Source organism: Amphiprion ocellaris, chromosome 6 (genome assembly GCF_022539595.1).
Source record: "Amphiprion ocellaris isolate individual 3 ecotype Okinawa chromosome 6, ASM2253959v1, whole genome shotgun sequence".
NCBI classification, from domain to species: Eukaryota; Metazoa; Chordata; class Actinopteri; family Pomacentridae; genus Amphiprion; species Amphiprion ocellaris.
In genome coordinates this window covers 2,454,458-2,481,132 of record NC_072771.1, presented here as the reverse complement: position 1 = coordinate 2,481,132, position 26,675 = coordinate 2,454,458, and the positions used below count along the sequence as shown (strand labels likewise).

At 40.1% G+C, this 26,675-nt stretch overlaps 2 protein-coding genes across 6 annotated transcripts in view; both read left to right on the top strand.

Moving 5' to 3' along the window:
- The window catches only part of LOC111569097 (GTPase IMAP family member 8-like), a 15,652-nt gene extending 5,373 nt beyond the window's left edge, over positions 1–10,279 (top strand). For 3 of the 5 annotated variants that reach the window (XM_023271063.3, XM_055011412.1, XM_023271062.3), the window contains 3 exons: positions 1,015–1,656; positions 3,880–5,115; positions 6,520–10,279. In XM_023271063.3, the coding sequence (XP_023126831.2) occupies positions 1,015–1,656; positions 3,880–5,115; positions 6,520–8,147 (3,506 nt within the window). In that variant the 3' untranslated portion in view covers positions 8,148–10,279. The remainder of the gene's footprint in view (positions 1–1,014; positions 1,657–3,879; positions 5,116–6,519) is intronic. The other 2 variants (XM_035948567.2, XM_035948568.2) reach the window with 2 other exon arrangements.
- A 3,617-nt stretch (positions 10,280–13,896) lies between these two features.
- Positions 13,897–25,917, top strand: LOC111569093 (GTPase IMAP family member 8-like). Its single transcript, XM_055011413.1, has 5 exons — positions 13,897–14,054; positions 14,660–14,697; positions 16,394–16,447; positions 22,052–23,266; positions 24,365–25,917. Exons 2-5 carry the CDS (start codon positions 14,679–14,681, stop codon positions 24,982–24,984), a joined length of 1,908 nt encoding a protein of 635 aa, XP_054867388.1. The 5' UTR covers positions 13,897–14,054; positions 14,660–14,678; the 3' UTR covers positions 24,985–25,917.
- The last annotated feature ends 758 nt before the right edge of the window (positions 25,918–26,675 follow it).

Here is a 26,675-nt window from a genome sequence, read left to right as displayed (position 1 = left end):
TAATACTCTTTTTTTATTCTACCATCACATCTGTTTTACCTTTTTTTGCTTTAAAACTTTAATTTTCTACCAGCACGACATGCCCCTTATTTTCCTTATTTTTCTGGCATGTAACATGAGTGAACTATTGCATACTTTGAAGTTCCCTCAAGGGAATGAATAAAATTTCTACACTACAGGCTAAAAGTTTGGAAGCAAGATCAGATTTGTACAAAAAAAGATCATAGTTTCATTGGTGTACTTTGCAACAAAACAAACATGATTATTATCTAAAGAACACTCATCAGAATACAGTTTTACTATAATTATCAGGTATTTGTATCTACACTCGTTTCTTTACTCAGCTGTTTCTTTCTGTGATAGTTATAGAGATATGGACACAGTTGAGATTCACTGGGATTTTTGTTTGCAAACTCTCAAAAGCCAAAGAGCTAAAGTGAAAAATGCAAACTGGGATTAGTTTTTTACTTTTGCACGAAGCTGTTCTTTTCTTTTCTTAACATTTATTAAGCAGTTGTCTGGTAACTTCAATGTATAGCTAAAGGTAAATTAGGGGAAAATGGTGCATATCAACGAAAGCAAAGTCTGATCATTCAGTAAATGCATCCCAGAATCCATAGAATTCATACTGGTTTTTACGAAAGACATTGTGAACAGAAACTTGCAGTAGCTTCCAAACTTTTGGCCTGTAGTGTACCTGTCTATCTTGGGTAGGACTAAACCTTGGATGCAGTAATGTGCCTGTGCCAACAGTGATGTAGGAATTACTTTGGTGAAACATTTTCATGCAGGAAGTTGAGAACTGTCATTGAAGTGGACAATTCCCAAAATAAAAAGAGCCATTTTTTTGTTCTGTGGTGCAGAATCATTTGAACACCAAAGAACAACTGTTGCAAGGAACTCTGTAGACAACAGGACCACAGTGTTTGATAGCGTGATAATATTACTTCATAATAACTCAGTGGTTTTAGTGTTAAGCTGCTGTTTGAATAATTAAACTGGTTTTCTCTCCAGTGTCTGAGCTGAGGGTTGTTCTTTTGGGGAACAGCTGGGCTGACAGGAGTTCTGCTGCGAACCTCCTACTGGGAAGGACCAGGTTCAGCTCTGATGAAGAACCAGGTGGCTGTCAGAAAGTCTTTGAACTTTTCAAGGACAAAAATAAAGAGAAAAAAATAACTGTCATCAACACTCCAGATCTGCTGCTCCCCAACATCTCCGTCGACAAACAGTCAGAACATTTACAGGAATTTATGAGACTCTCTGATCCTGGACCTCACGTGTTCCTGCTGGTTCTACAGCCTGAAGACTTCACTGAGGAACACAAACTGAGGCTTCAGTCAGTCCTTCAGAAGTTCAGTGATAAGTCATTTCATCATTCACTGGTTCTGATATCAAACCCTAAAGATGACAGTTCAGGCTCCATTGAAAGATACATGGAGGATCCACCATTGAAAGACATTATGACCAAATGTAGAGACAAGTTGTTGTGGCAGAAGAACCTTGGACATCGAGAACTGTTAACACTTGTTGGCAAGATGGTAAAGGAGAACAACGGAGATCATGTGAGCTGTGATCTTTCCATAGATGCAACATCTGAGTCACCTGCTGGTCCTCCAGGAGACGCAGTCGGTGTCGGCTTGGATCCTGCTGATTCTGGTAAGTTCAGGAGCACTCTTTATAATGTGATGAATACAAGTCGTCCAAGTGAAGTGTTTTCCCAGCTGAACTTTCATTAATAGTCATTGACCTTCATTAAAGAATTGTACAAAGACATCATATTAATTGTTGAAACTAAGAAGTTTTGTTGTTTTTTGATAAATATCTGCTGGTTTTGAATTTAATGCAGCATCATATTTACTCCTGTATTGATTCAGCTTTTTTAACCCTTTGATGCATAACATTTTTCAAAGGTGACCCAAATCCAATGGAAAATGGGTATCTCCTGACCCACGCTGGGCATCAAAGGGTTAAACACTCTGTAGACATTTGAAAACCAGCTGCTGTTGTTTGGAAGGAAAAATGTTTGTCCATTTATGGTTGATACAGTACTGCATCTGCTCAAGAGTTGGGAACGTTTTAGTTTCATAAGAAGTCAAATGTTTTCAGTTGGTGACAGGTGGGGATTGCAGGCAGACCAGTTCAGCAGGAAGACTCTTTTACTGTGAAGCCACACCGTTGTAACACTGGCACAGTGTGATTTGGCATTGTCTTGCGGAAATAAGCATCAGCTTAGTTGGAAAAAAAAACATAGTCTGGATACCAGCTTATGTTGCACTTATAAAAAGTATGCATCCTCTGCTGGGAGGTTTTCTCCTTTTATTGTTTTCAACACTGAATAATGGTCAATCAAGCTTGACTTTTTTGACAAAAATTTATTTTAAAAAAGACTCTTTCATGTCATAGTGAACAACAGAAGTAATGCCAATTATCTACAAATACAAAACAAAACATAATATAAGTGATTGCATAAATAGTCATCCTTCTGAAGTCAGTATTTAGTAGATGAACCTTTGGCTGCAGTTCCATCATTGATCCTGTTGCTCTCCATCAGTCTGAACATCTGGACACGATAATTTTACCTCATCCTTCTTTATAAACTGTTCAAACTCTGTCAAGTTCGACAGGGATCCTGAGTGAACAGAACTTTTCAGGTCCAGCCACTAACTCTCAGTTGGATTGAGGTCTGGACTCTGACTCGGCCTCCAGAACTTTCACCTTGTTGTCTTTCAACCATTTCTGAGGATCTTTGGCTGTTTGCTTCGACTCATCGTCTGGATGGAAAACTAATCTCCAAGATTTCTTAAGACTTTGCTGCATTCATTTACCCTCTACCTTTACAAGCCTTGAAAGGCTTGCTGCTGAGGAACATCATGATGCTGCCACCATCGTGCTTCACAGTGAAGATGGTGTGTTTGTGATGATGTTCATTGCTTACTGTTTGGCAAACATGCCATCTAGTCTGATGGACTAAAAGCTCCATCCTGGTCTCCTCAGACCAAAGAACCTTCTTCCAGGTGTCTTCAGAGTCTCCACATGTCTTCTGGTGAACTCTAGTCCAGATTTAAATTGAGTTTTATCCAACAGAGTCTTTCTCTTTGTCTCCATAAAGCTTTGACTGGTGAAGAACAGACAACAGTTGTTGGATGAACAGTCTCTTCCATCTCAGCTGCTGAAGCTTGGAACTCCTTCAGAGGAGTCATAGGAGTCTTGGTGGCCTCTCTCACTAATCTCTTTCTTCTTGGTCTCTCAGTTCTCGAGGACGTCCTGCTCCAGTCAGATGTATTCATTTTCCATCTTCCTTCCATTTCTTAATGATGGATTTAACTGGACTCCAAGAGATCTTTAGGAACTTAGAAATGTTCTTGTATCGTCCTGACTGAGGCTTTTCAAAAACCTTTTCTCAGAGTTTCTTGGAGTTCTTTCATCTTCATGGTGTAGTTCTATCCAGGAGTTGTGATCCATCAGTGACCTTCCACATACAGGAGCCTTGTGCAATCACATATTTTACATTTTGTATTTTTAACTGATATTATTTTGTGGAAATCTGTTTTCATTTTGACAGAGAAGAGTTTTTTGTGAATTCTTGTCAAAGAAAAGACTCATCCTTCCTGGGATTTTTTTTTTTTATCAGGTTATGTTACTGACCTGTTGTCTATTAAACTAATCCGATGTTCTTTTCAGCATGAAGCAATTTGTCCAGTTTTTTGTTGTTCCTGTCTGAACTTTTCTGAAATGTGTTTTGCGGAATCAAATTCAGAATTAAAATTATCTCTGTGTCTATATCACAGAATGCAATGTATGAATAGAGAGTGATGAAAATATCTATAGTGCAATCTTGAATAGTAATTTTCACTGTATTGTTTTACTTTTTTGTTCCAGCACATGGACTCAGGATTGTATTGTTTGGAAAAGGTGATGACAAAAAGGCAGCACTGGGAAACATCATTGTTGAGAAAAAAGCGTTTTATGTCCAAAGATTCTCTGGAGGAAAACAGTGTGTAGCTGCTCATGGAACATGGAACAAGAAACCTTTAACGGTAGTGAAAACTCCAGACGTCTTCAGTCTGTCTGTGGGAACAGTGAGAGAAGCAATAAAGAGTTGTGTGGATCTCTGTTCTCCTGGACCAAATGTTCTGCTGCTGTTAGTGAAACCTTCAGATTTCACTGAAGAAAACAGAAAAACTCTCAAGTTCATCCTGAGTCTGTTTGGTGAAGACGCCTTCAAACACTCGATGGTCATCATGACTCAGAATGAAGACAAACACAATCAGTCCGTGGAAAAACTCCTCCAAGACTGCAGACAAAAGCAGCACAGCATCAATCCTGACAAGAAGGATCCTTCAGGTCATGACGTTGAAGAGTTAATGCAGAAAATGGAAGCTATAGTGAGTGACCTCAGGGGAGGATATCTGATATTAACTGAAGAAGCTGATCAGACAGTGATGAAAAGGTCCAAACCTCCTCTGAACCTGGTCCTGTGTGGTAGAAGAGGAGCTGGGAAGACTTCAGCAGTCAACGCTATTCTGGGACAAAGAAACTTTGGTCGACCTGAAGATTCATCAGAGTGTGTTAGAACCCAGGGAGAGGTGTGTGGACGTAGGGTTTCCCTGCTGGAGCTGCCTGCCTTGTATGGAAAACCTCAGGAGGCAGTGATGGAGGAATCATTCAGGTGTATCTCCCTCTGTGATCCTGAGGGCGTCCATGCCTTCATCCTGGTCCTACCTGTGGGTCCCCTCACTGATGAAGACAAGGGAGAGTTAGAGACCATCCAGAACACATTCAGCTCTAAAGTCAGAGACTTCATCCTGATTCTGTTCACTGTGGAGTCAGATCCTACAGCTCCAGAAGTTGTTGACTTTATACAGAGCAGAGACATCCACGAGTTCTGTCAGAGCTGTGGAGGAAGATCTGTTGTTGTCAACATGAAGGACAAGCAGCAGATCCCAGAGCTGCTGGATCAAGTGGACAAGATGAGACTGTCAGATCAGAAACCTCACAGCTACACAACAGGAACGTTTGCTCATGGCCAAATGGAAAAGAACCTACAGCTAGAAGCAGTCATCACCAAACAACAGACTGAAATCAAGAAACTGAAAAAATCTGATGTGGTCAAAGGTAAGTATTTAATTTTTATTTTGTTTTAGCTGATTCTCCTCAACCCTGTTCTACATAAAGTTCATACTTTAAATACGTTGCCAATGAAAAGTATTTACACCCCTTCCCCCCGGAAGTTTTCTCCTTTATTGCTTTTTTGACCAAAAATAATAATTTAAAAAGTGTTTTATGAAGCAATGTCAGTTCATTAAAAATATAAAAGGCAGAAAAACCTCTCTTCAGTCCTCTCAGTGCCCCACGTCTTCTTAGCTAACTTCTTACCAGTCAAAGCTTTATAAGACAGTAGCAAAGAGAAAGACTGTTGAAAAAGCTCAAACTACATCTGGACTACAGTTTACCAGAAGACATGTGGAGACTCTGAAGACAGCTGGAAGAAGGTTCTTTGGTCTGAGACCAAAATTGAGCTTACTGTCCATCTGTCCATGTTCCATGGACACCAAACATTGCACCTCATCACAAACCCACCATCTCCACTGTGAAGCATGGTGGTGGCAGCATCATGATGTTCCTCAGCAGCAGGTCTTGAATGGGCTTGTACAGGTAGAGGGTAAATGAATGCAGCAAAGTCTGTAGAAATCCTGGAGGAAGAAGGCAACAAGGTAAAAGTTCTGGAGGCCGAGTCAGAGTCCAGACCTCAATCCAAGAGAGAATTAGTGTCTGGACCTGAAAAGTTCTGTTCACTCAGGATCCCTGTGGAACCTGACAGAGTTTGAAGAGTTTATAAAGAAGAATAAAGAAGGTAAAACTGCCGATGTTCAGACTGATTCCTGACATTAGGCTGCAACAAGGCAGAAAGCTACTTTTTCTTTTTGTCATTTAGCAAATAAGTCACAGCAAGTGTTGCCTCTACCTAATGTAGACTAGTAATAAACCTACACAAAGTAAATATTCAGTTATAGTATACTGATCACATGCTGTACCAATTCACCAAATAACATTGGTTTTGTGGTCACTGTTGTCACATTATGTCGATTAATTGGTTATTATTATGGGTAGCATCGAGCTTGTTAAGCAGGCGGGCAGTTGGCTAATTTAGGTAGGGTTGTTTAGTGCTGCATGAGACAGGCTACTTCACAACAGAGACAAATAAATGCACCGTGTGGCAGCTGAGGCTGATGAACACTGGATTCATTTCCGTGTTCCCTGGTTGGTGGCTGCAGTCAGGTGGAGATGCCTGTGGGCTGTGCAGCTGCTGCTACACGCGTGTTCACGTTACGAGATGGGGCGGGGCGAGTCGCAGCATGACACGGGTCGTGTGTGTGTGTGTGTGTGTGTGTGTGTTTAATGTTTAAAGGGGGCACCAGCTTGATACTGAGGGCAAGGGGCAGGTGCTCTAGCACCACCTGGTGTCTATCTGTGCACGCCACTGATCCTCGTTGTAACTCCAGATGTTTTCTGTTGCAGCTGATGAAGAGCAGCAGAACTCAGAGAGTCTCAGGATTGTGCTGATTGGGAAGACTGGCAGTGGAAAGAGTTCTTCAGGAAACACCATTCTGGGAAGAAAACAGTTTGAAGCCAAATTCGGCCAAAAGTCAGTCACCAAACTTTGTCAGAAGTCAGTGGGTGAAGTGGACGGACGTCCTGTTGTTGTGGTCGACACTCCTGGACTGTTTGACACAAGTTTGTCTAATGATGAAGTAAATGAAGAGATGGTGAAATGCATCAGTCTTCTGTCTCCAGGACCACATGTCTTCCTGCTGGTGTTACGTATCGGCAGATTCACACCAGAGGAGAGGGAGACAATACATTTACTCAAAGAAGGCTTTGGAAAGAACTCTGACAAGTTCACCATCATTCTTTTAACTGGAGGAGATGAGCTGATGAAGGAGAACCAGTCCATTGAAGATTACATTGACGAATGTGACGATTCCTTTAAGAAGCTGATCTCTGACTGTGGAAGAAGATACCACATGTTTGATAACTATGATAAACAAAACCGAACACAAGTCAGTGAGCTGATAACAAAGATCGACACCATGGTGAAGGAAAATGGAGGAAACTGCTTCACCAACAAGATGCTGCAAGAAGCTGAAGCAGCCATACGGAAAGAAGTTGAGAAAATCCTGAAGGAGAAGGAAGAAGAGATGAAGAAAAAGATGGAGGAGCTGGAAAGAAAACATGAGGAAGAGATTAACAAGATGAAAATAACAATGGAAAGAGAGAAAGAAAAAATTCAGCAGGAAAGAGACCAGAAACTTAAAGAAATGGCGGACAACATCAACAAGGAGCGTGAGCTGAGGAAGAAAGAACGAGAAGATAGAGAACGAGAAGAACAGAAAAGGAAAACTGAAGAAGAAAGTCAGCGACAGAATCTAAAAATGGAGCTTGAAAAGTTGGACAAACAAATTCAATCAGAAAAAGAGGAAAAGAAAAAACTGGAAGAGACCAGAGATGAGATGAGAAAGAAACAAGAAGCCTGGGAGGAAGAACGTAGAGAGTGGTGGAAGAAACGAAAACAAGAAGATGAAGAGAGACAACAACAGGAGAAAAGAAGAATAGAAGAACTTCAGGAGAAGTTCAAGCAGAAACAAGATGAATATGATAACAAGAGAAGAGAAGAAGAACAAATCACGAGAGAACAAGAAGAAAAAGAACGGAAACAGCTGAAGGAAAAACTAGATATTCTGAAGAAGACGTATGAGGAGGAAGCCAGGAAGAAAGCTGAAGAGTTCAATGAATTCAGAGAGAAACACATCAAAGAATTTACTGCCCTTAGGCAGAAGCATGAAGAACAACTGAAAGATAAAGATGAGAAGTATGACCTGTTAAAGGCACTGGCAGCCCACAAGGAAAAAGTAAAGAAGGACAAATATCAAGATGATGTTCATAACTTGGTGAAGTGTGTGTCCAAGAAGAGGGACAACCTGAAAAGAATCAAGGACTTGCTGACAACACATGAGAACCAAATGAAGAAGACCACAACTGAGGAGGAGAAAAACCACCTGCAGAATATTCATGAAAGAGAAATGAGTGACCTGATCCAGGATCTTCTGGGAGAAGTCGAGTCGAAATCGTCCTGTTCCACTGGATGAGGTGAAGCACAAACCGACCGTAACGTTTGTGCTGCAGCTTTCTGCAACCCAAGGTATATTTTATTGTCAAGTGATCTCAAGCAGCTGAAGAACTTCATGTCTATTTTACCAAAAAGCATGATTCAGTCCCTCCAGGATTTCACAGCGTTTTTCCAGATTGTTTTGTCCTAAAATGCCTGAATTCACGGCAGCTTTTCTAAAAAATTGAGACGTAAGTTGCGATGTTTTAAGCGTACTTGTTGCGATGAAATTGTGGGAGACAGTGACAATTGTTAAAAAGTTGCATTTTTTTCAGCTTTTAGAACATGTTTCAACATTGTAATTGACAATATTTATTCAGAAATTAATTCTTTCACACTCCAACCCATTTATACAAAATCTGGCACACCATGGTGAGAAATCAGCAGCAGCCAGATACCGGTTTAACATGAAGTGGTTGGTAGATTGAAGGCACAGAATGATCATTTACTATGGAATGAATCACATTTGAACATATCTGTCAGTGGCTTAAAAAGTTAATTTCTCTTCCTGTAACACGCTCACAGCTTGTCATGTTAATTAACAAGAAAAGCCCTCAGAGAGCAGAACTCCACCAGGACTGTTCATCACCTGACCTTATGCTGAGCACAGGTGTGTGTTCTGCATGTGGACGTTATGTACAGATACAGAATCATGTGACCTAAATATGTAGCGGAATTGATGGGACTCAGAAACACCCCACAGTTTAATCAACTGTTCCTGGTATCATTTCCGATAAGTGCAGTGGTGGATTTGTAGTAGGATCGCAATGATGTGATCATCAGCAGGCTGCTGAGGTAGCGTCCACTTGTTGCCATGGTTACCATGCCGCTACCTCAATGGGAAATATGAACAAATCCATGGATCCAGACTATAAGCTGCATCACTGCTAAAATCTAATCACTTGGTTCTTGTGTCATTTCTGACCTTCTCTGAAAATTTCATCCAAATCCTTTAGTCTGTTTTTGAGTAATTTTCCTAACAGAGGAATGATTCCATACGCTGATCGTCTCATAACTCCACCGTGCTCCTTGGTGGAATAATGAATCTAACTGTCCTTCATTCTTTCAGAGCTCCAACAGATCTGGATGCTACAGTTTCCATCACAGTGATTTATCTGGTCTGTGGTCTGCTAGTTTCAGACGTTCTCCTGATGTGTTTCATGGTAGAAAAGTGTTTATCAATCAATGATTTTTTTTTGTATTCCACCACAATATTGCGCAGGTGTAAAACAGTTTACTCCCGCTTTGGTGAAGAACATCAGGGAATTAATTGTTTTTCATGGTCTTCAGCAGTAGGTTTTGTTGGTAAATGAGAGACATTAGAATGGACGTGTCTGCATCTTCAAACCATAAACAGGAAGTGAATTCGGTGATGTACGTGCGTTACGTTTGCTGTGATTGATGGAACTCATGGGAGGTGGGCCAAAATTGCAGAAAAGTTGCGGTGATTGGACAAAATTGCAAGGTTGAGCAGAATTTGCAGAGATTGGGTGAATTCGCATGAATTCGCGCGATCACAACATCACGAATTCCTGGAGGGACTGATGATTTTATCTGTAATATTCAGAGTCTTCACTCTGTTTGTTTTTGTAAAGTTTTGTAAATCTTGATGGCATGTCTATTTTAATTTTTTTGCCTTTTCATCGTATAGAGTTTGAGTTCTGTAAAAAGATAAGGCGAAATGAGTCGACATTTCAGCCTGCAGAAAATCTTCATGATATTTTGTTCCATTTTCTTCTGTACTGTTTCGTTGGGAACTTTAAAAGAGACTTTGGGGTTTCATTAATAATGTTTTTTTTTTAGTTATCTTGAACTATGAGAAAGTATATAATGTTTGTAAAATCAAAGAAATCAAATATTACAGCAAATATCCCAAGTTAAACATGAATAACGCTCAAACTGGTCATCAAAATGATAAAACTGATGTTAGAGAAATGTATTCTGATACGTTCCGTTGTTTTGCTACATGTCAAATAGTATTGGATGCTTTATAACTGGTTGGATTGGCTTCAGACAAATTAATTTTTTGTGCTGTTTTCTGTATTGATCTTTGCTTTGTGTTTCTGTTCTTAAAAAAAGATGAATAAAGTGTTGTAAAATGCTGAAGTCAAACGGACTCTCCACATAGATAAACTGATCAAACACACCTGAAACACCTTTGATCACCTCTGAATTTATTTATTTACGTGATATATTGATCTTACATTACTGCTGGTAAAAGGGGCCTGTAAACATCTTGCACCAGAAGACAGAGCGGTTATTTTGATGGTGAATCGTGTGTTTTAAAGCTATTACACATAAATGAGTTCATATTTACCTTAAATTTTTAAATGAAGCTTTAAAAAAAATATTTTTACATCTGTTAGAAGTATTGTTGCTACTGTCCTGAAGTAGTTGAGATCTAAAAATAAAAATCTAACTCCATACTTTCTTTGGCATTTTAAAATCTGAGATTGCTGACTAAAAACATAGACTGTAGAATAAAGATGGACGTAGCTACCGTGACGTCACCCATTGGTTTCTGCACTGAGACTTCCTGATTGCCATCTTGGATTTGTGGAGCTGGAGAGCAGGGATTGGTCAGACTGACTGAGAGCCCCGCCCACAATTACTGGCCTCTGCTAATGTTAGCCTCCAAAAGTGGAGCTAAACTGTACAGGTAAGTGTTAAAGTCATCTTAGTAACTCGGTGTGCTCTTCTCACTGCAAAAACTCTAAATCTTACCAAGTCTATCTGTCTTACTTATCGTCAAAATGTCTCATCCCACTTGAGTTAAGATAAATTCACTTAACAAGTGACATTTCAGCAGATGGAGGGACTTGTTTTAAGACAATGCATCTGAAATGTCTTGTTAAGTCAAACAATCTTGAAATTATCTTGTTTTGACTTGAATTTTACAAGAAAACTCAAAATAAGTTTAATACATCTCAAATTAGGAGGTTACATGAAAGCAAAAATCTATTTTTGAATGAAAAACTGATATTTTTTTAGCCTGTCTGGCTTATTTTAAGACACCTAAGCTTGACAATCCTGGTAAAATGAGCTTAAAATATGTTTTCCCAGCTAATTTTGAGATCTCAATATTCTAAATATCTTATTTCAAGAAATCTTACCAAGCCATTTTTCACTTGTTCTATTGGCAGATTTTTCCACTTATTTCAAGGTAAAAGTTCCTTGAAACAAGCTTTGTTCTTGTTTTTAGATGGGCATTTTTCCAGTGCTCCACATCTGTACAATATCACATATAAAGCAGTGACCTACGTTACTGTAGCTGAAGTTACTGTAAGTTAACATCAGACTGTAACCTCTGATGTAAACATGTTCTAACATCGTGTTTTAAAGTTGCTCTGCAAATCTGAAGTTACGTTTCCTGACTTAGTGTTAACAGTGATGCTACATCAGGTTAGTCAGAGTCATAAATGAGTTAACTGTTAGCTGTAGCTAAGTGTCCTGCATGTCTCAGCTGATCAGTCATGTCAGGATCTATTTTTTTAAGGCACTGCTAGCTTCACACTAAAATTGATACCACACATAAGCAGTATAATATTGATATTAATACCATTTTTTGTGCAATAAATGCATGAGCTGTGCTTGACCTTTAACCCTCGTGTCGTCCTGCGGGTCAAAATTGACCCGTTTTAAAGTTTGAAAATGTGGGAAAAATATATATATATTTTCACAGTCAAACTTCTGATGTCCACATTTTCAACATTTTTTGGAAATTTTTGAAAAATTTTTGGGTGGAAAAAAAATGTTTCTTTAAGAACATTCACATAAAAATCAAAATCCAGCGAATTTTGCTGAATCTTGGTTCATTTTTATGTGAATGTTCTAAAATAAAATATTAGAAGTTTTACTGATATATATATATACTTTAGATATATTTAGGATTTTTTTGGAAGATTTTTACTCATTTTTTGAAAATATTTACAAGAATTTTCTTGCCACATTTGGTGGATTTTTTTTTTTTTAAATAAAACTTTTAAGGGAACCTTTTTAGGAATTATTGGAATTTTCTTCCTGAAGGTTTTGCAAATTTTCAGAAATTTGGGGAATTTTTTTGCTGAATATGTTGGATTTTTTTCAGACAAGGAAACAATTTTTTTGGTGCCCATAAATGAAGACAACAGGAGGGTTAAGAGACAGAGAATGATTTCCAGACTCTGAATACATGAGGGACACAACCAGGGACAGGTCAAGATGGAAAGTTTTCATACATAAACACACCAACAAGACAAGAGAAGTTTGGCTTTGCTTCACAGTATATTCCTATTTCCTTATAAGGTATCAACTAAATGAAACTGAAACTGCTAAATCAAGGCTGTTTAAGGGTGGAAACCATAATAATCCTCCCTATGAGACACCACCAGCAGCTGCATCACATCACAGCTAACAAGGAATAGATTGACAGGTAGAGAGCAGGAAGAGGTTCTAGGAGGTTCTTTTCACAGGGTGCGGTTCTTGGAGATTGGATGGATCATGTGCAAGAGATACGGACATATCTGTGCACCAACCATAGGGAGAACTAAGTCTAGACCACGGTTTATCCCCACCTTTAGCCAATCACATTTCACCATAGTGTATAAAATGTTGTGTTCAAATCAGACTTATCCTTTTCTGGGAGGCTGTTCCAAACAGAAAAAGTCCCAGATCAAGATTTTTTGAGACACTGATATTAGAAAATAAGCAGCTAAATTGGAGAGAAGTGGTTTGTCTTCTGTCTCAAAATCAAACACGCTCAACAACGATAATGGATCGATAACTGCTGCTTCGATGCGCAATTCATTAATGATCAACAGATAGAAATGAATCCACATTGATGTTCCTCCACAGAACTCTGTAATTGATGAATGTTGCTCAGTTCTGAGTTAATATCTGTTCTTTGGTTCAGACTGTAGCAGTTTCTATTCATTTCACTGAGAAAAGCTAACCCTAACCCTAGCTTTAATCAGCTGTGACTCAGCAGCTAGCTCAGTTAGCATCGCTAATTCACATTAAAGCTAAAATTTACTGGATGCTAACTCTCTTGTCTGGTCAACACACACAGAAGTAAACTGCACACATTATATCTGACACTTAGGTTGCATATAAAGTGCATTAAAAGTGGCACCAATAAGAAAATAAACAGCTATCGCTGCTGTAAACATCCCTATTGATTTGAAATTAGGTTTATTCAAAATTATTTAAAATTTAAATGTCAATGACAATAAAGAAAAGTTATAACTTTTGTCCCACAGGTCCTTCAAATTATAAATTATTTGAGAATAATCAAACTGTTGAAGAACATTAATAAAAATTAAAAAGCTGCACTCTTGTGTTTTTACTTTTTACTAATTAGTCTATTCTTTATTATATCCTATTATTGTATAATTCTATTGCTGTTCTCTGGTCTATTTAAGATTACTGTTCTGAGCTACTGTGACAACAAAATTTCCCTTGTGGATGAATAAAGTCTGTCTAAGTCTAAGTATGATTTAATTACCAACTAAATTAGTGCACTTGAGTGTATTTGTAGTGTACATATTACACTGATTTTTTTTAAAAAAAAACATACATTTTAAATCTATCTATCTATCTATCTATCTATCTATCTATCCATCCATCCATCCATCCATCCATCCATCCATCTATCCATCTATCGTCCTTCCTTCGGAAAGGTTCGGATATTCCGGAAATGACCGAAGTTGTGCTTCGGGCTTCGTGGTCACACCTCTTCGGAAAGACTCGGGTGTACCTGAACATAAATCATTTCGACATCGCCTTTCATTCCGTTCCTGCACTGAGATGTCGCAGCAACTAAAACTAAACGTTACCGGGATAAAAGAAGCAGCGTTAATCGATCAGGAGGAATCAGATCGATGAGAAGGTGATCATTAATGATCATCAGGTGAGTTTGTTTCACGTCATTTTGCTGCTCTGCAATCAGCGGAAAACCCAGAAATTCACTCTTAAAGTCCGTCAGATTTACATTCACGGAACTTTCTGCGACTGCTCGCTGATTTTTTAGGAGTATTTAAATACTACTATTACTAATAATAATAATGATAGTAATGATGATGATGATGATAATAATAATAATAATAATAATAATAATAATAATAATAATAATAATGACAACAAACGACATCGGTTAATGAGATGATTTCATGTCTTGGCATTTAAACTAAAGAGGTCACTGGATTTAGTTTTCAATGAGAAAAAAATAATTATGTTGGTGTATTATATACCAGCATAAGATTTATTGTTTTAATACAGATTATTAATTGTAATCAAATATGATTCTGGGTTTTCAGATTTCTGTTGAAGCAGGAAGAGTCGCACAGATTACATGTTTATCTGGTCGCTGCTTTCTCAGAGTTACATACATTTATAAGAAGCACTTTTACCCACAGCACACTTCAGTGTTTCCTGCTGTTCAACACTTTTACTCATGAAAACAAATAATCAAATCTATGCAGTAAAAAGCTGAAGTGTTTTTCTTTTCCCCTCCAGCTGAATCTGAGGCGACGTTATGGCTTCATCAGGAACCGGTCAGTCCAGTCTGACTTCTCACACTATCAGTTTATCACACACTTTATTAAAGAGCTCAGTGATGCTGTTTTAACTTCCAGATTCATTTCATATATATATATGTGTGTGTGTGTGTGTGTGTGTGTGTGTGTGTGTGTGTGTGTGTGTGTGTGTGTCTAACTGACGAAGATCATTTAGTCAATTTTATTTGTCTTTTCTGACAAGAATTTACACAGAAAGACACTTTATGTAGTGTCAATCATTGAATTATTTTTAAAATGATGAAAATTTGAATAAAGTTCTTGCATACATATTTACCTTCTTCACTGTTTAGTAGATGAACCTTTAACTTCAGTTCCATCATTGATCCTGTTGGTCTCCATCAGTCTGAACATCTGGACATGATAATTTTACCTCATTCTTCTTTATAAACTGTTCAAACTCTGTCAAGTTCTACAAGGATCCTGAGTGAACAGAACTTTTCAGGTCCAGCCACTAACTCACAGTTGAGGTCTGGACTCTGACTCGGCCTCCAGAACTTTCACCTTGTTGTCCTTCAACCATTTCTGAGGATCTTTGGCTGTTTGCTTCGACTCATCATCTGGATGGAAAACTAATCTTCTCCAAGTCTCAGTTCTCTTCAGACTGCATCAGGTTGTCCTCCAGGATTTCTACAGACTTTGCTGCATTCATTTTACCCTCTACCTTGACAAGCCTTCCAGGACCTGCTGCTGAGGAACACAATGATGCTGCCACCACCGTGCTTCACATCGTGATGCTGCCACCACCTTGCTTCACAGTGTGTTTGGTGTCTGCCCACCAAACTTATCATCTAGTCTGATGGACATAAATCTCCATCCTGGTCTCCTCAGACCAAAGAACCTTCTTCCAGGTGTCTTTAGAGTCTCCACATGTCTTCTGGTGAACTCTAGTCCAGATTTAATTTGAGCTTTTTCCAACAGAGTCTTTCTCTTTGTCTCCATAAAGCTTTGACTGGTGAAGAACAGACAACAGTTGTTGGATGAACAGTTCCTTCCATCTCAGCTGCTGAAGCTTGGAACTCCTTCAGAGGAGTCATAGGAGTCTTGGTGGCCTCCCTCACTAGTCTCTTTCTTCTCAGTCTCTCAGTTCTCGAGGACGTCCTGCTCTAGACAGATTTATTCATGTTCCATCTTCCTTCCATTTCTTAATGATGGATTTAACTGAACTCCAAGAGATCTTCAGGAACTTGGAAATGTTCTTGTATCGTCCTGACTGATGCTTTTCTCAGAGTTTCTTCAGTGTTCTTTAGTCTTCATGGTGTAGTTCTATCCAGGAGTTGTGATCCACCAGTGACCTTCCAGATACAGGAGTCTAAATGTTCTAGCACCACTTCGCTGCAGCAGTCTTTAATTAGATGTGTCACTTTAAACAGGGTGAATACTTATGCAAACATTTATTTTACTATTATAGAAATCTGTTTTCACTTTGACATGAAAGAGAATTGTTTGTAAATTCTCATTCAAAAACCTAATCATGATTCATTATTGACAAGCAGCTACTGCAGGAACTCGGAGCAATGAATGTCGACGACTGTTTCTTTAGCGGTGTCTGTAGGATCCAGCAGCTTTAATGTAAATTTGATTTGAATGATGTCATTAGTGTCTCAAACATGCCTGTTAGAGATGAAATGAAACCCAATGATGAAAGAATGAATGCACATTTCTGTTCTGATAGTTACGGATGAACCTCTGAAGCGCAGCAGCAGCTCTGAATTACTGCATCCAACCAGTGAGTCAAAATTAACTATGAACTACTATTATCTATCTGTCTGTCTGTCTCTCTGTTGTCTGTCTGTCTGTCTGTCTGTCAACACTAGTGGTCAAAAGTTTTAGAACATCCCAATTCTTCCAGTTTTTTATTGGAAATTCTGCATGTTAATGTCTCTTTGTACTCTGAAATGAAAGCATAGAACAAATAAACAAATGAAGCTTAAAAAGAACTTTTTAGAAATCAAAATGTCTTCTAAACATTTGAATCATCAAAGTACCACCTTTGGCAGATAAAACAGCTGAACATGCTTGTAGCATTCTGTCCACAATGGAAATCAAATATTCTTCAGAAAGTTCTTCCCAACTCTGTTGCCGAAGTTCCCATAAATGTGTGGTTCTTGTAGGTTGCTTTGCTTTCATTCTTCTGTCCAGTTCATCCCAAACCATCTCCATGGAGATTAAGTCTGGAGACTGTGCTGCCACTCCATGTTTTCAAGCTCACCATCTAGTTCTTTGTTCATAACGTAGTTCTGGCATAGCTTGGACTTATGTTTTGGTTCATTGTCTTGCTGCAGGATGAACCCCTGACCAGTAGGAACATACCAGAGGGTTCTGTATAGTGCTGCAGAATGCTATGGTAGCTGTTTAGGTTCAGGGTACCTCTCACTCTGTATGAGTCACCGACTCTGGATCCAGCAAAACAGCCCCAGGCCATCACGCTTCCTCCTCCATGTTTGACAGTTGATGTCACACATTGAGGAACCATCCTTTGCTGCAACTCCACCTGTCAAACCTGCAACTCCAGGTCTTCTCTTCACAGTTGAAACTGAGATTCAAGTAGTCTCTGCTGTACAGTGGAACATTGCCACCATATTCAGGCCATCCTGACCTGATGAATTTGGTGACAGCCTGTAGCTCGCTGTTGGCTGCTGTTGAAAATTCTGATGCTCTCCATCTTAGTTGGTGATGCTGGGATGCCTTGCAACAATGTGGCTATATAGCATGCCACATCATCTTGTGTGTCAGTCCCATCCTTGACATGTGTTTGAGGGCTGCAGGACAGGGCATCTGCGACAACAAGGGTTTTCCCTGGTACGTATTCTGCTACTGGATTGTTCTGGTACCTCAGGAGCCTCATTAGTAGACGCTGGCATCTCACAGGTACGTTGTCTAGCTTCGAGTTGTTGACAAGTGGTACCAATGGCTTGTGGTCAGTCTCCAGCCTGAACTGAGATAAGCCGCATAGATATTTGTTGAACTTCTCACAGGCCCATACACCAGCCAGGCACTCTTTTTCTATCTGCGTATAGCGTGTTTCGGCTTCTGTGGTCATCTGGAGCAGAAAGCTACTGGCTTCCACTCCTCTCCATGGGGCTGGAGGAGGACACCTCCCCAGGCCATAGCTGCTGGCGTCGACAGACACCGCTGTGGGCCTAGCAACATCGTATAACGTCTTGCACTATTTCTTGTATTCACTGCTGTAACACCGAAAATTTCCCCACATCTCTTCAATGCACTGAAATGCTGACTGCTGTGGGTGGCTCCAGGTCCAGATGTTCTTGCTCTTCAGAAGCTTATACAGTGGCTGAGTTATGGTGGATAGGTTAAGGACGTACATTCCCAGGTAGTTCACCATGCCCAGGACTCTATTTAGCGCCTGAACATTTTCTGGTGGCGTCAACTGACGAAAGGCTTCAACTTTGTCTGGGTCAGGCCTGACCTCTGACTGGTCGATGAGATGTCCCAGAAAGCGCAGCTGGCTTTGCCTGAATGAACATTTTTCTTTGTTGAGTTTCAAGCCCTCTGACTGAACACACTGTAGCACCTTCTCAAGCCTAGTGTCATGTTGTTCCATTGTGGTCCCATTGATGAGGATGTCATCCATGAAGACTTCAACACCTTCCAGCCCCTGCAGAGTCTCCAGCATTTTCCTTTGGAAGATTTTAGGTGTGCTGGAAATCCCGAAAGGTAATCATCTAAACAGTATCTGCCAAAAGGTGTTATGAAGGTTGTTAGCTGGCAGCTGTCTGGAAGCAGTGGGATTTGCCAAAATCCACTTGCAGCATCAAGAGAGAACCAGCTGTTTCACTCAGCTAGGCCATTATTTCATCTGAGGTGGGTAAGATGTACCATTCTCTTTTGACTGACTCATTTAGTCTTTTTAAGTCTTCACAGATTCTGGCTTTGCTGGTGTTTTTCTTCAGAACTGGCACCATAGGCATACACCATTCAGTTGGCTTTGTCACCCGGTCAATGACGCCGCTCTTCTCCATCCTGTGCAGTTCCTCTTTTACCTTTTGTAACACTGGGAAGGGCACACGGTGAGCAGTGTGCACGACATATGGTTGAGCATCATCTTTCAGCTGAATTTTGACTGGTTCAGTTTGAAGAGTGCCATACTCACCAAAAGCTTGCTGAAATCCACTGGTGGCATGTGTCACTTCATCAACTCGCCGTACTAAGTTCATTTTCACTGATAAAGGTCAGCTGAGCAATTTGCTGACACCCTGGCCATGGACTACATATGCTTCTAATGGGTATTTCTTTCCCTTGCAGCTAACTGTAGCATTGATACGGCCAAGACACCAAAGCCCACCTCCTGGACTGTTCAATGAAATGTCAGCTGGTTTCACAGTTCTTGGTGGAGTGAGTTTCTGAAAGGAGTCCTCACTTACCACATTGACATCAGCTCCTGTGTTTATTTTGAATTCCATCTGGGTAGAATCCACCTTTAGCTGCACAGTCAACTGTTCTTTTTCCTCTGCACTGCACATTGAACCTAAATAAAACGATGTCGGGTCAGCCTGCCCAGTCTCTGTGATTCATTCATGGACCTGTTATTGTTGCGGCACATCCTGGCCCAATGTCCCATTTCATGGCAATAGTGGCATGTGGTTCTCCCTGCAGGGCATCTTTCATCTTTGCTGTGTTGTGCTTTTTCACATTTACAACATTTATTGTCATTTCCTCCCCATTTTCTGTCTTTTGACTTGCCTTGTTGTTGTTTCCAGTTACTTTTATTCTGTTCGTGTTGCATCTCGTGCACTGATCCCGTTGTGTCAACTTGCAGGCTCACTTGTGCTGCGACCTCCTCAGACTGCCAGATGATCTGTATTGTCAGTGCGAGCGTCAGGTCCAGCATCAGCTGCAGGATGTGTGAGAGCTTCTTTTCTGGTATCCCGATGACGATACGGTTGGGGATATTTTCCTCTCGGCTCATGCCAACCTCACAGTGCTCTGATACATCATACAGGGCTCGGATGAAACACTCGACTTTCTCCCCGTACCGCTGGGCACGCTGCTGGAAACACGCTCTCTCATGTACAAGATTCCTCTGCAGAAAAAAGTAGTCGTAAAACTTTTTGACCACAATGCCAAAGTCATTCCTGTGCCCCTCTTCGGCAAAAGTTGAATGATTTGTATATATTTTCTGCCTCGTTGCCCATGGCGTCGATTAGGCAGCTCACATGGACTTTTCCGTCATTGTGGCTCAGTTTTGTGGCGACTCTGAACCGCTCAAAGATGTAGTCGGTGTCCGCTTGGTTCCTGCTGATTCTGGTAAGTTCAGGAGCACTCTTTATAATGTGATGAATACAAGTCATCCAAGTGATGTGTTTTCCCAGCTGAGCTTTCATTAATAGTCATTGACCTTCATTAAAGAATCATACAGACATCACATCAAATGTTGAAACTAAGAAGTTTTGTTTTTTTTTTTGAAAAATATCTTCAAAATGTTTGCCCCTTTATGTTTGATACTGCATCTGCTCAAGAGTTGGGAACGTTTTAGTTTCATAAGAAGTCAAATGTTTTCAGTTGGTGACAGGTGGGGATTGCAGGCAGACCAGTTCAGCAGGAAGACTCTTTTACTGTGAAGCCACACCGTTGTAACACTGGCACAGTGTGATTTGGCATTGTCTTGCGGAAATAAGCATCAGCTTAGTTGGAAAAAAAACATAGTCTGGATACCAGCTTATGTTGCACTTATAAAAAGTATGCATCCTCTGCTGGGAGGTTTTCTCCTTTTATTGTTTTCAACACTGAATAATGGTCAATCAAGCTTGACTTTTTTGACAAAAATTTATTTTAAAAAAGACTCTTTCATGTCATAGTGAACAACAGAAGTAATGCCAATTATCTACAAATACAAAACAAAACATAATATAAGTGATTGCATAAATAGTCATCCTTCTGAAGTCAGTATTTAGTAGATGAACCTTTGGCTGCAGTTCCATCATTGATCCTGTTGCTCTCCATCAGTCTGAACATCTGGACACGATAATTTTACCTCATCCTTCTTTATAAACTGTTCAAACTCTGTCAAGTTCGACAGGGATCCTGAGTGAACAGAACTTTTCAGGTCCAGCCACTAACTCTCAGTTGGATTGAGGTCTGGACTCTGACTCGGCCTCCAGAACTTTCACCTTGTTGTCTTTCAACCATTTCTGAGGATCTCTGGCTGTTTGCTTCGACTCATCGTCTGGATGGAAAACTGATCTTCTCCAAGTCTCAGTTCTCTTCAGACTGCATCAAGTTGTCCTCCAGGATTTCTACAGACTTTTCTGCATTCATTTACCCTCTACCTGTACAAGCCTTCCAGGACCTGCTGCTGAGGAACATCATGATGCTGCCACCACCGTGCTTAGGCAGCAACAGTGGAGATGGTGTTATTGTGATGATGTCCAGTGTGATGTGTCCACCAAACATTTTATCTAGTCTAATAGACATATAGCTCCATCCTGGTCTCCTCAGACCAAAGAACCTTCTTCCAGGTCACTTCAGAGTCTCCACATGTCTTCTGGTGAACTCTAGTCCAGTTTTTTCCAACAGAGTCTTTCTCTTTGTCTCCATAAAGCTTTGACTGGTGAAGAACAGACAACAGTTGTTGGATGAACAGTCTCTTCCATCTCAGCTGCTGAAGCTTGGAACTCCTTCAGAGGAGTCATAGGAGTCTTGGTGGCCTCCCTCACTAGTCTCTTTCTTCTTGGTCTCTCAGTTCTTGAGGACGTCCTGCTCCAGTCAGATTTATTCATGTTCCATCTTCCTTCCATGTCTTAATGATGGATTTAACTGGACTCCAAGAGATCTTCAGGAACTTGGAAATGTTCTTGTATCGTCCTGACTGAGGCTTTTCAAAAACCTTTTCTCAGAGTTTCTTGGAGTTCTTTCATCTTCATGGTGTAGTTCTATCCAGGAGTTGTGATCCATCAGTGACCTTCCAGATACAGGAGTCTTATGCAATCACATATTTTACATTTTGTATTTTTAACTGATATTATTTTGTGGAAATCTGTTTTCACTTTGACAGAGAAGAGTTTTTTTATGAATTCTTGTCAAAGAAAAGACTCATCCTTCCTGGGATGATCTTTTTATATCAGGTTATGTTACTGACCTGTTGTCTATTAAACTAATCAGATGTTCTTTTCAGCATGACGCAACTTGTCCAGTTTTTTGTTGTTCCTGTCTGAACTTTTCTCAAATGTGTTTTGCTGAATCAAGTTAAGATTTAAAATGATTTCTGTCTCTATATCACAGAATGCAATGTATGAATAGAGAGTGATGAAAATATCTATAGTGCAATCTTGAATAGTAATTTTCACCATATTGTTTTACTTTTTTGTTCCAGCACATGGACTCAGGATTGTGTTGTTTGGAAAAAGTGATGACAAAAAGGCAGCACTGGGAAACATCATTGTTGAGAAAAAAGCGTTTTATGTCCAAAGATTCTCTGGAGGAAAACAGTGTGTAGCTGCTCATGGAACATGGAACATGAAACCTTTAACGGTAGTGAAAACTCCAGACGTCTTCAGTCTGTCTGTGGAAACAGTGAGAGAAGAGATGAAGAGATGTGTGGATCTCTGTTCTCCTGGACCAAATGTTCTGCTGCTGTTAGTGAAACCATCTGAGTTTAAGGAAAAGGATGAAGAAAAACTGAAGTTCATCCTGAGTCTGTTTGGTGAAGACGCCTTCAAACACTCGATGGTCATCATGATTCAGAACAAAGACAAACACAATCAGTCGGTGGAAAAACTCCTCCAAGACTGCAGTCAAAAGCAGCACAGCATCAATCCGGACAAGAAGGATCCTTCAGGTTATGACGTTGAAGAGTTAATGCAGAAAATGGAAGCTATAGTGAGTGACCTCAGGGGAGGATATCTGACATTAACTGAAGAAGCTGATCAGACAGTGATGAACCTGGTCCTGTGTGGTAGAAGAGGAGCTGGGAAGACTTCAGCAGTCAACGCTATTCTGGGACAAAGAAACTTTGGTCGACCTGAAGATTCATCAGAGTGTGTTAAAACCCAGGGAGAGGTGTGTGGACGTAGGGTTTCCCTGCTGGAGCTGCCTGCCTTGTATGGAAAACCTCAGGAGGCAGTGATGGAGGAATCATTCAGGTGTATCTCCCTCTGTGATCCTGAGGGCGTCCATGCCTTCATCCTGGTCCTACCTGTGGGTCTCCTCACTGATGAAGACAAGGGAGAGTTAGAGACCATCCAGAACACATTCAGCTCTAAAGTCAGAGACTTCATCCTGATTTTGTTCACTGTGGAGTCAGATCCTACAGCTCCAGAAGTTGTTGACTTTATACAGAGCAGAGACATCCACGAGTTCTGTCAGAGCTGTGGAGGAAGATCTGTTGTTGTCAACATGAAGGACAAGCAGCAGATCCCAGAGCTGCTGGATCAAGTGGACAAGATGAGACTGTCAGATCAGAAACCTCTAAGCTACACAACAGGAACGTTTGCTCATGGCCAAATGGAAAAGAACCTACAGCTAGAAGCAGTCATCACCAAACAACAGACTGAAATCAAGAAACTGAAAAAATCTGATGTGGTCAAAGGTAAGCATTTCACAGTTTTTATTTACTTTAAATATGTTGCCAATGAAAATTATTTCCCCCCCCTTTATTGCTTTTTTGACCAAAAAAAACTTGTTTTCAAAAGTGTTTTATGAAGCAATGTCAGTTCATTAAAAATATAAAAGGCAGAAAAACCTCTATTCAGTCCTCTCAGTGCCCCACGTCTTCTTAGCTAACCTCTTACCAGTCAAAGCTTGATAAGACAGTAGCAAAGAGAAAGACTGTTGAAAAAGCTCAAACTACATCTGGACTACAGTTTACCAGAAGACATGTGGAGACTCTGAAGACAGCTGGAAGAAGGTTCATTGGTCTGAGACCAAAATTGAGCTTTCTGTCCATCTGTCCATGTTCCATGGACACCAAACATTGCACCTCATCACAAACCCACCATCTCCACTGTGAAGCATGGTGGTGGCAGCATCATGATGTTCCTCAGCAGCAGGTCTTGAATGGGCTTGTACAGGTAGAGGGTAAATGAATGCAGCAAAGTCTGTAGAAATCCTGGAGGACAACCTGATGCAGTCTGAAGAGAACTGAGACTCTCTGAAGATTAGTTTTCATTCCAGACGATGAGTCGAAACAAACAGCCAAAGATCCTCCGAAATGGTTGAAAGGCAACAAGGTGAAAGTTCTGGAGGCCGAGTCAGAGTCCAGACCTCAATCCAACTGAGAGTTAGTGGCTGGACCTGAAAAGTTCTGTTCACTCAGGATCCCTGTGGAACTTGACAGAAGTTGAACAGTTTTATGAAGAAGAATGAGGTAAAATTATAGTGTCCAGATGTTCAGGCTGATTGAGACCAACAGGATCAATGATGGAACTGAAGTTAAACGTTCATCCACTAAATACTGACTGGAGAGAGCTGAATATCTTTTGCAGTCACATATTTTGTTTTCTATTTTTAAATAATTGACATTACTTTGTAAAAATCTCTTGTCACTTTAACTTGAAAGCTTCGTTTTTGTTTTGTTTTTTTAGAAATTCTTGTCAGAAAAGTCAAATTAAATTGACCATAATTCAATATTGAAAAGGGGGTGAATAGTTTGTATCCTCGTTGTAACTCCAGATGTTTTCTGTTGCAGCTGATGAAGAGCAGCAGACCTCAGAGAGTCTCAGGATTGTGTTGCTCGGGAAGACTGGCAGTGGAAAGAGTTCTTCAGGAAACACCATTCTGGGAAGGAAAGAGTTTGAAGCCAAATTCGGCCAAAAGTCAGTCACTAAACTTTGTCAGAAGTCAGTGGGTGAAGTGGACGGACGTCCTGTTGCCGTGGTCGACACTCCTGAACTGTTTGACACAAGTTTGTCTAATGATGAAGTAAATGAAGAGATGGTGAAATGCATCAGTCTTCTGTCTCCAGGACCACATGTCTTCCTGCTGGTGTTACGTATCGGCAGATTCACACCAGAGGAGAGGGAGACAATACATTTACTCAAAGAAGGCTTTGGAAAGAACTCTGACAAGTTCACCATCATTCTTTTAACTGGAGGAGATGAGCTGATGAAGGAGTACCAGTCCATTGAAGATTATATTGACGAATGTGACGATTCCTTCAAGAAGCTGATCTCTGACTGTGGAGGAAGATACCACGTGTTTGATAACTATGATAAACAAAACCGAACACAAGTCAGTGAGCTGATAACAAAGATCGACACCATGGTGAAGGAAAATGGAGGAAACTGCTTTACCAACAAGATGCTGTAAGAAGCTGAAGCAGCGACACAGAAAGAAATGAAGAAAAAATATCCAGATGATGTTTATAACTTGGTGAAGTGTGTCCAAGAAGAGGGACAACCTGAAAAGAATCAAGGACTTGCTGACAACACATGAGAACCAAATGAAGAAGGCCACAACTGAGGAGGAAAAAAAACACCTGTAGAGTACTCATGAAAGAGAAATGAGTGGCCTGATCCAGGATCTTCTGAGAGAAGTCGAGTCGAAATCCTCCTGTTCCACTGGATGAGGTGAAGCACAAACCGACCTTAACGTTTGTGCTGCAGCTTTCTGCAACCCAAGGTATATTTTATTGTCAAGTGATCTCAAGCAGCTGAAGAACTTCATGTCTATTTTACCAAAAAGCATGATTTTAGCTCTACTGTTCAGGGTCTTCAGTCCATTTGTTTTTGTAAAGTTTTGTAAATCTTAATGGCATGTCTGTTTTAATTTTTTTTGCCGTTTCATCGTATAGAGTTTGAGTTCTGTAAAAAGATAAGGCGAAATGAGTCGACATTTCAGCCTGCAGAAAATCTTCATGAGTTTTGTTCCATTTTCTTCTGTACTGTTTTGTTGGGAACTTTAAAAGAGACTTTGGGGTTTCATTAATAATGTTTTTTAGTTACTTTGAACTATGAGAAAGTACGCAATGTTTGTAAAGTCAAAGAAATCAAATATTACAGCAAATATCCCAAGTTAAACATGAATAACGTTCAAACTGGTCAGCAAATGCATCAAAATGATAAAACTGATGTTAGAGAAATGTACTCTGATACGTTCCGTTGTTTTGCTACATGTCAAATAGTATTGGATGCTTTATAACTGGTTGGATTAGCTTCAGACACATTGATGTTTGTGTTGTTTTCTGTTTTGATCTTTGCTTTATGTGTTTTTGTCATTAAAAGAGTGTTGTAAAATGCTGAAGTCAAACAGACTCTCCACACAGAAAAACTGATCAAACACACCTGAAACACCTTCGATCAACTCTGAATTTATTTCTTTATGTGATATATTGATCTTACATTACTGCTGTTACTGGATTACTGTCAAAAAAGGGCCTGTAAACACCTTGCATCAGAAAATGGAGCAGTTATTTTGACGGTGAGTCGTGTTTTAAAGCTATTACATGTAAATCAGTTCATATTTACCTTAAATTTTAAAATTAAGCTTTAAAAATGTATTTTTCTTGATATAGTTGAGCCTAAAACACTGAAAAACAAAAATCTAACTCCATATTTTTTTTGACATTTTAAAATCTGATATTACTGACTGGGGGCTGCACAATGGTGTAGTGGTTAGCACTTTCGCCTTGCAGCGAGAAGATCCCTGGTTCGCGTCCCGGCTTTCCCGGGATCTTTCTGCATGGAGTTTGCATGTTCTCCCTGTGCATGCGTGGGTTTTCTCCGGGTACTCCGGCTTCCTCCCACAGTCCAAAAATATGCTGAGGTTAATTGATCATTCTAAATTGCCCGTAGGTGTGAATGTGAGAGTGATTGTTTGTCTCTGTATGTAGCCCTGTGACAGACTGGTGACCTGTCTAGGGTGTCCCCTGCCTTCACCTGAGTCAGCTGGGATAGGCTCCAGCCCCCCCCACGACCCTAGTGAGGATCAAGCGGTGTATAGATAATGGATGGATGGATATTACTGACTAAAACTTGTATTATTCTTCAAAATAAAAGTCG

Excerpts from the sequence above, each read along its gene's own strand:
- LOC111569093 (XM_055011413.1), top strand. Across the intron at positions 16,448-22,051 it reads TGAATTACTGCATCCAACCA|CACATGGACTCAGGATTGTG; the intron begins GTGAGTCAAAAT and ends TTTTTGTTCCAG. Across the intron at positions 23,267-24,364 it reads AAAATCTGATGTGGTCAAAG|CTGATGAAGAGCAGCAGACC; the intron begins GTAAGCATTTCA and ends TTTCTGTTGCAG.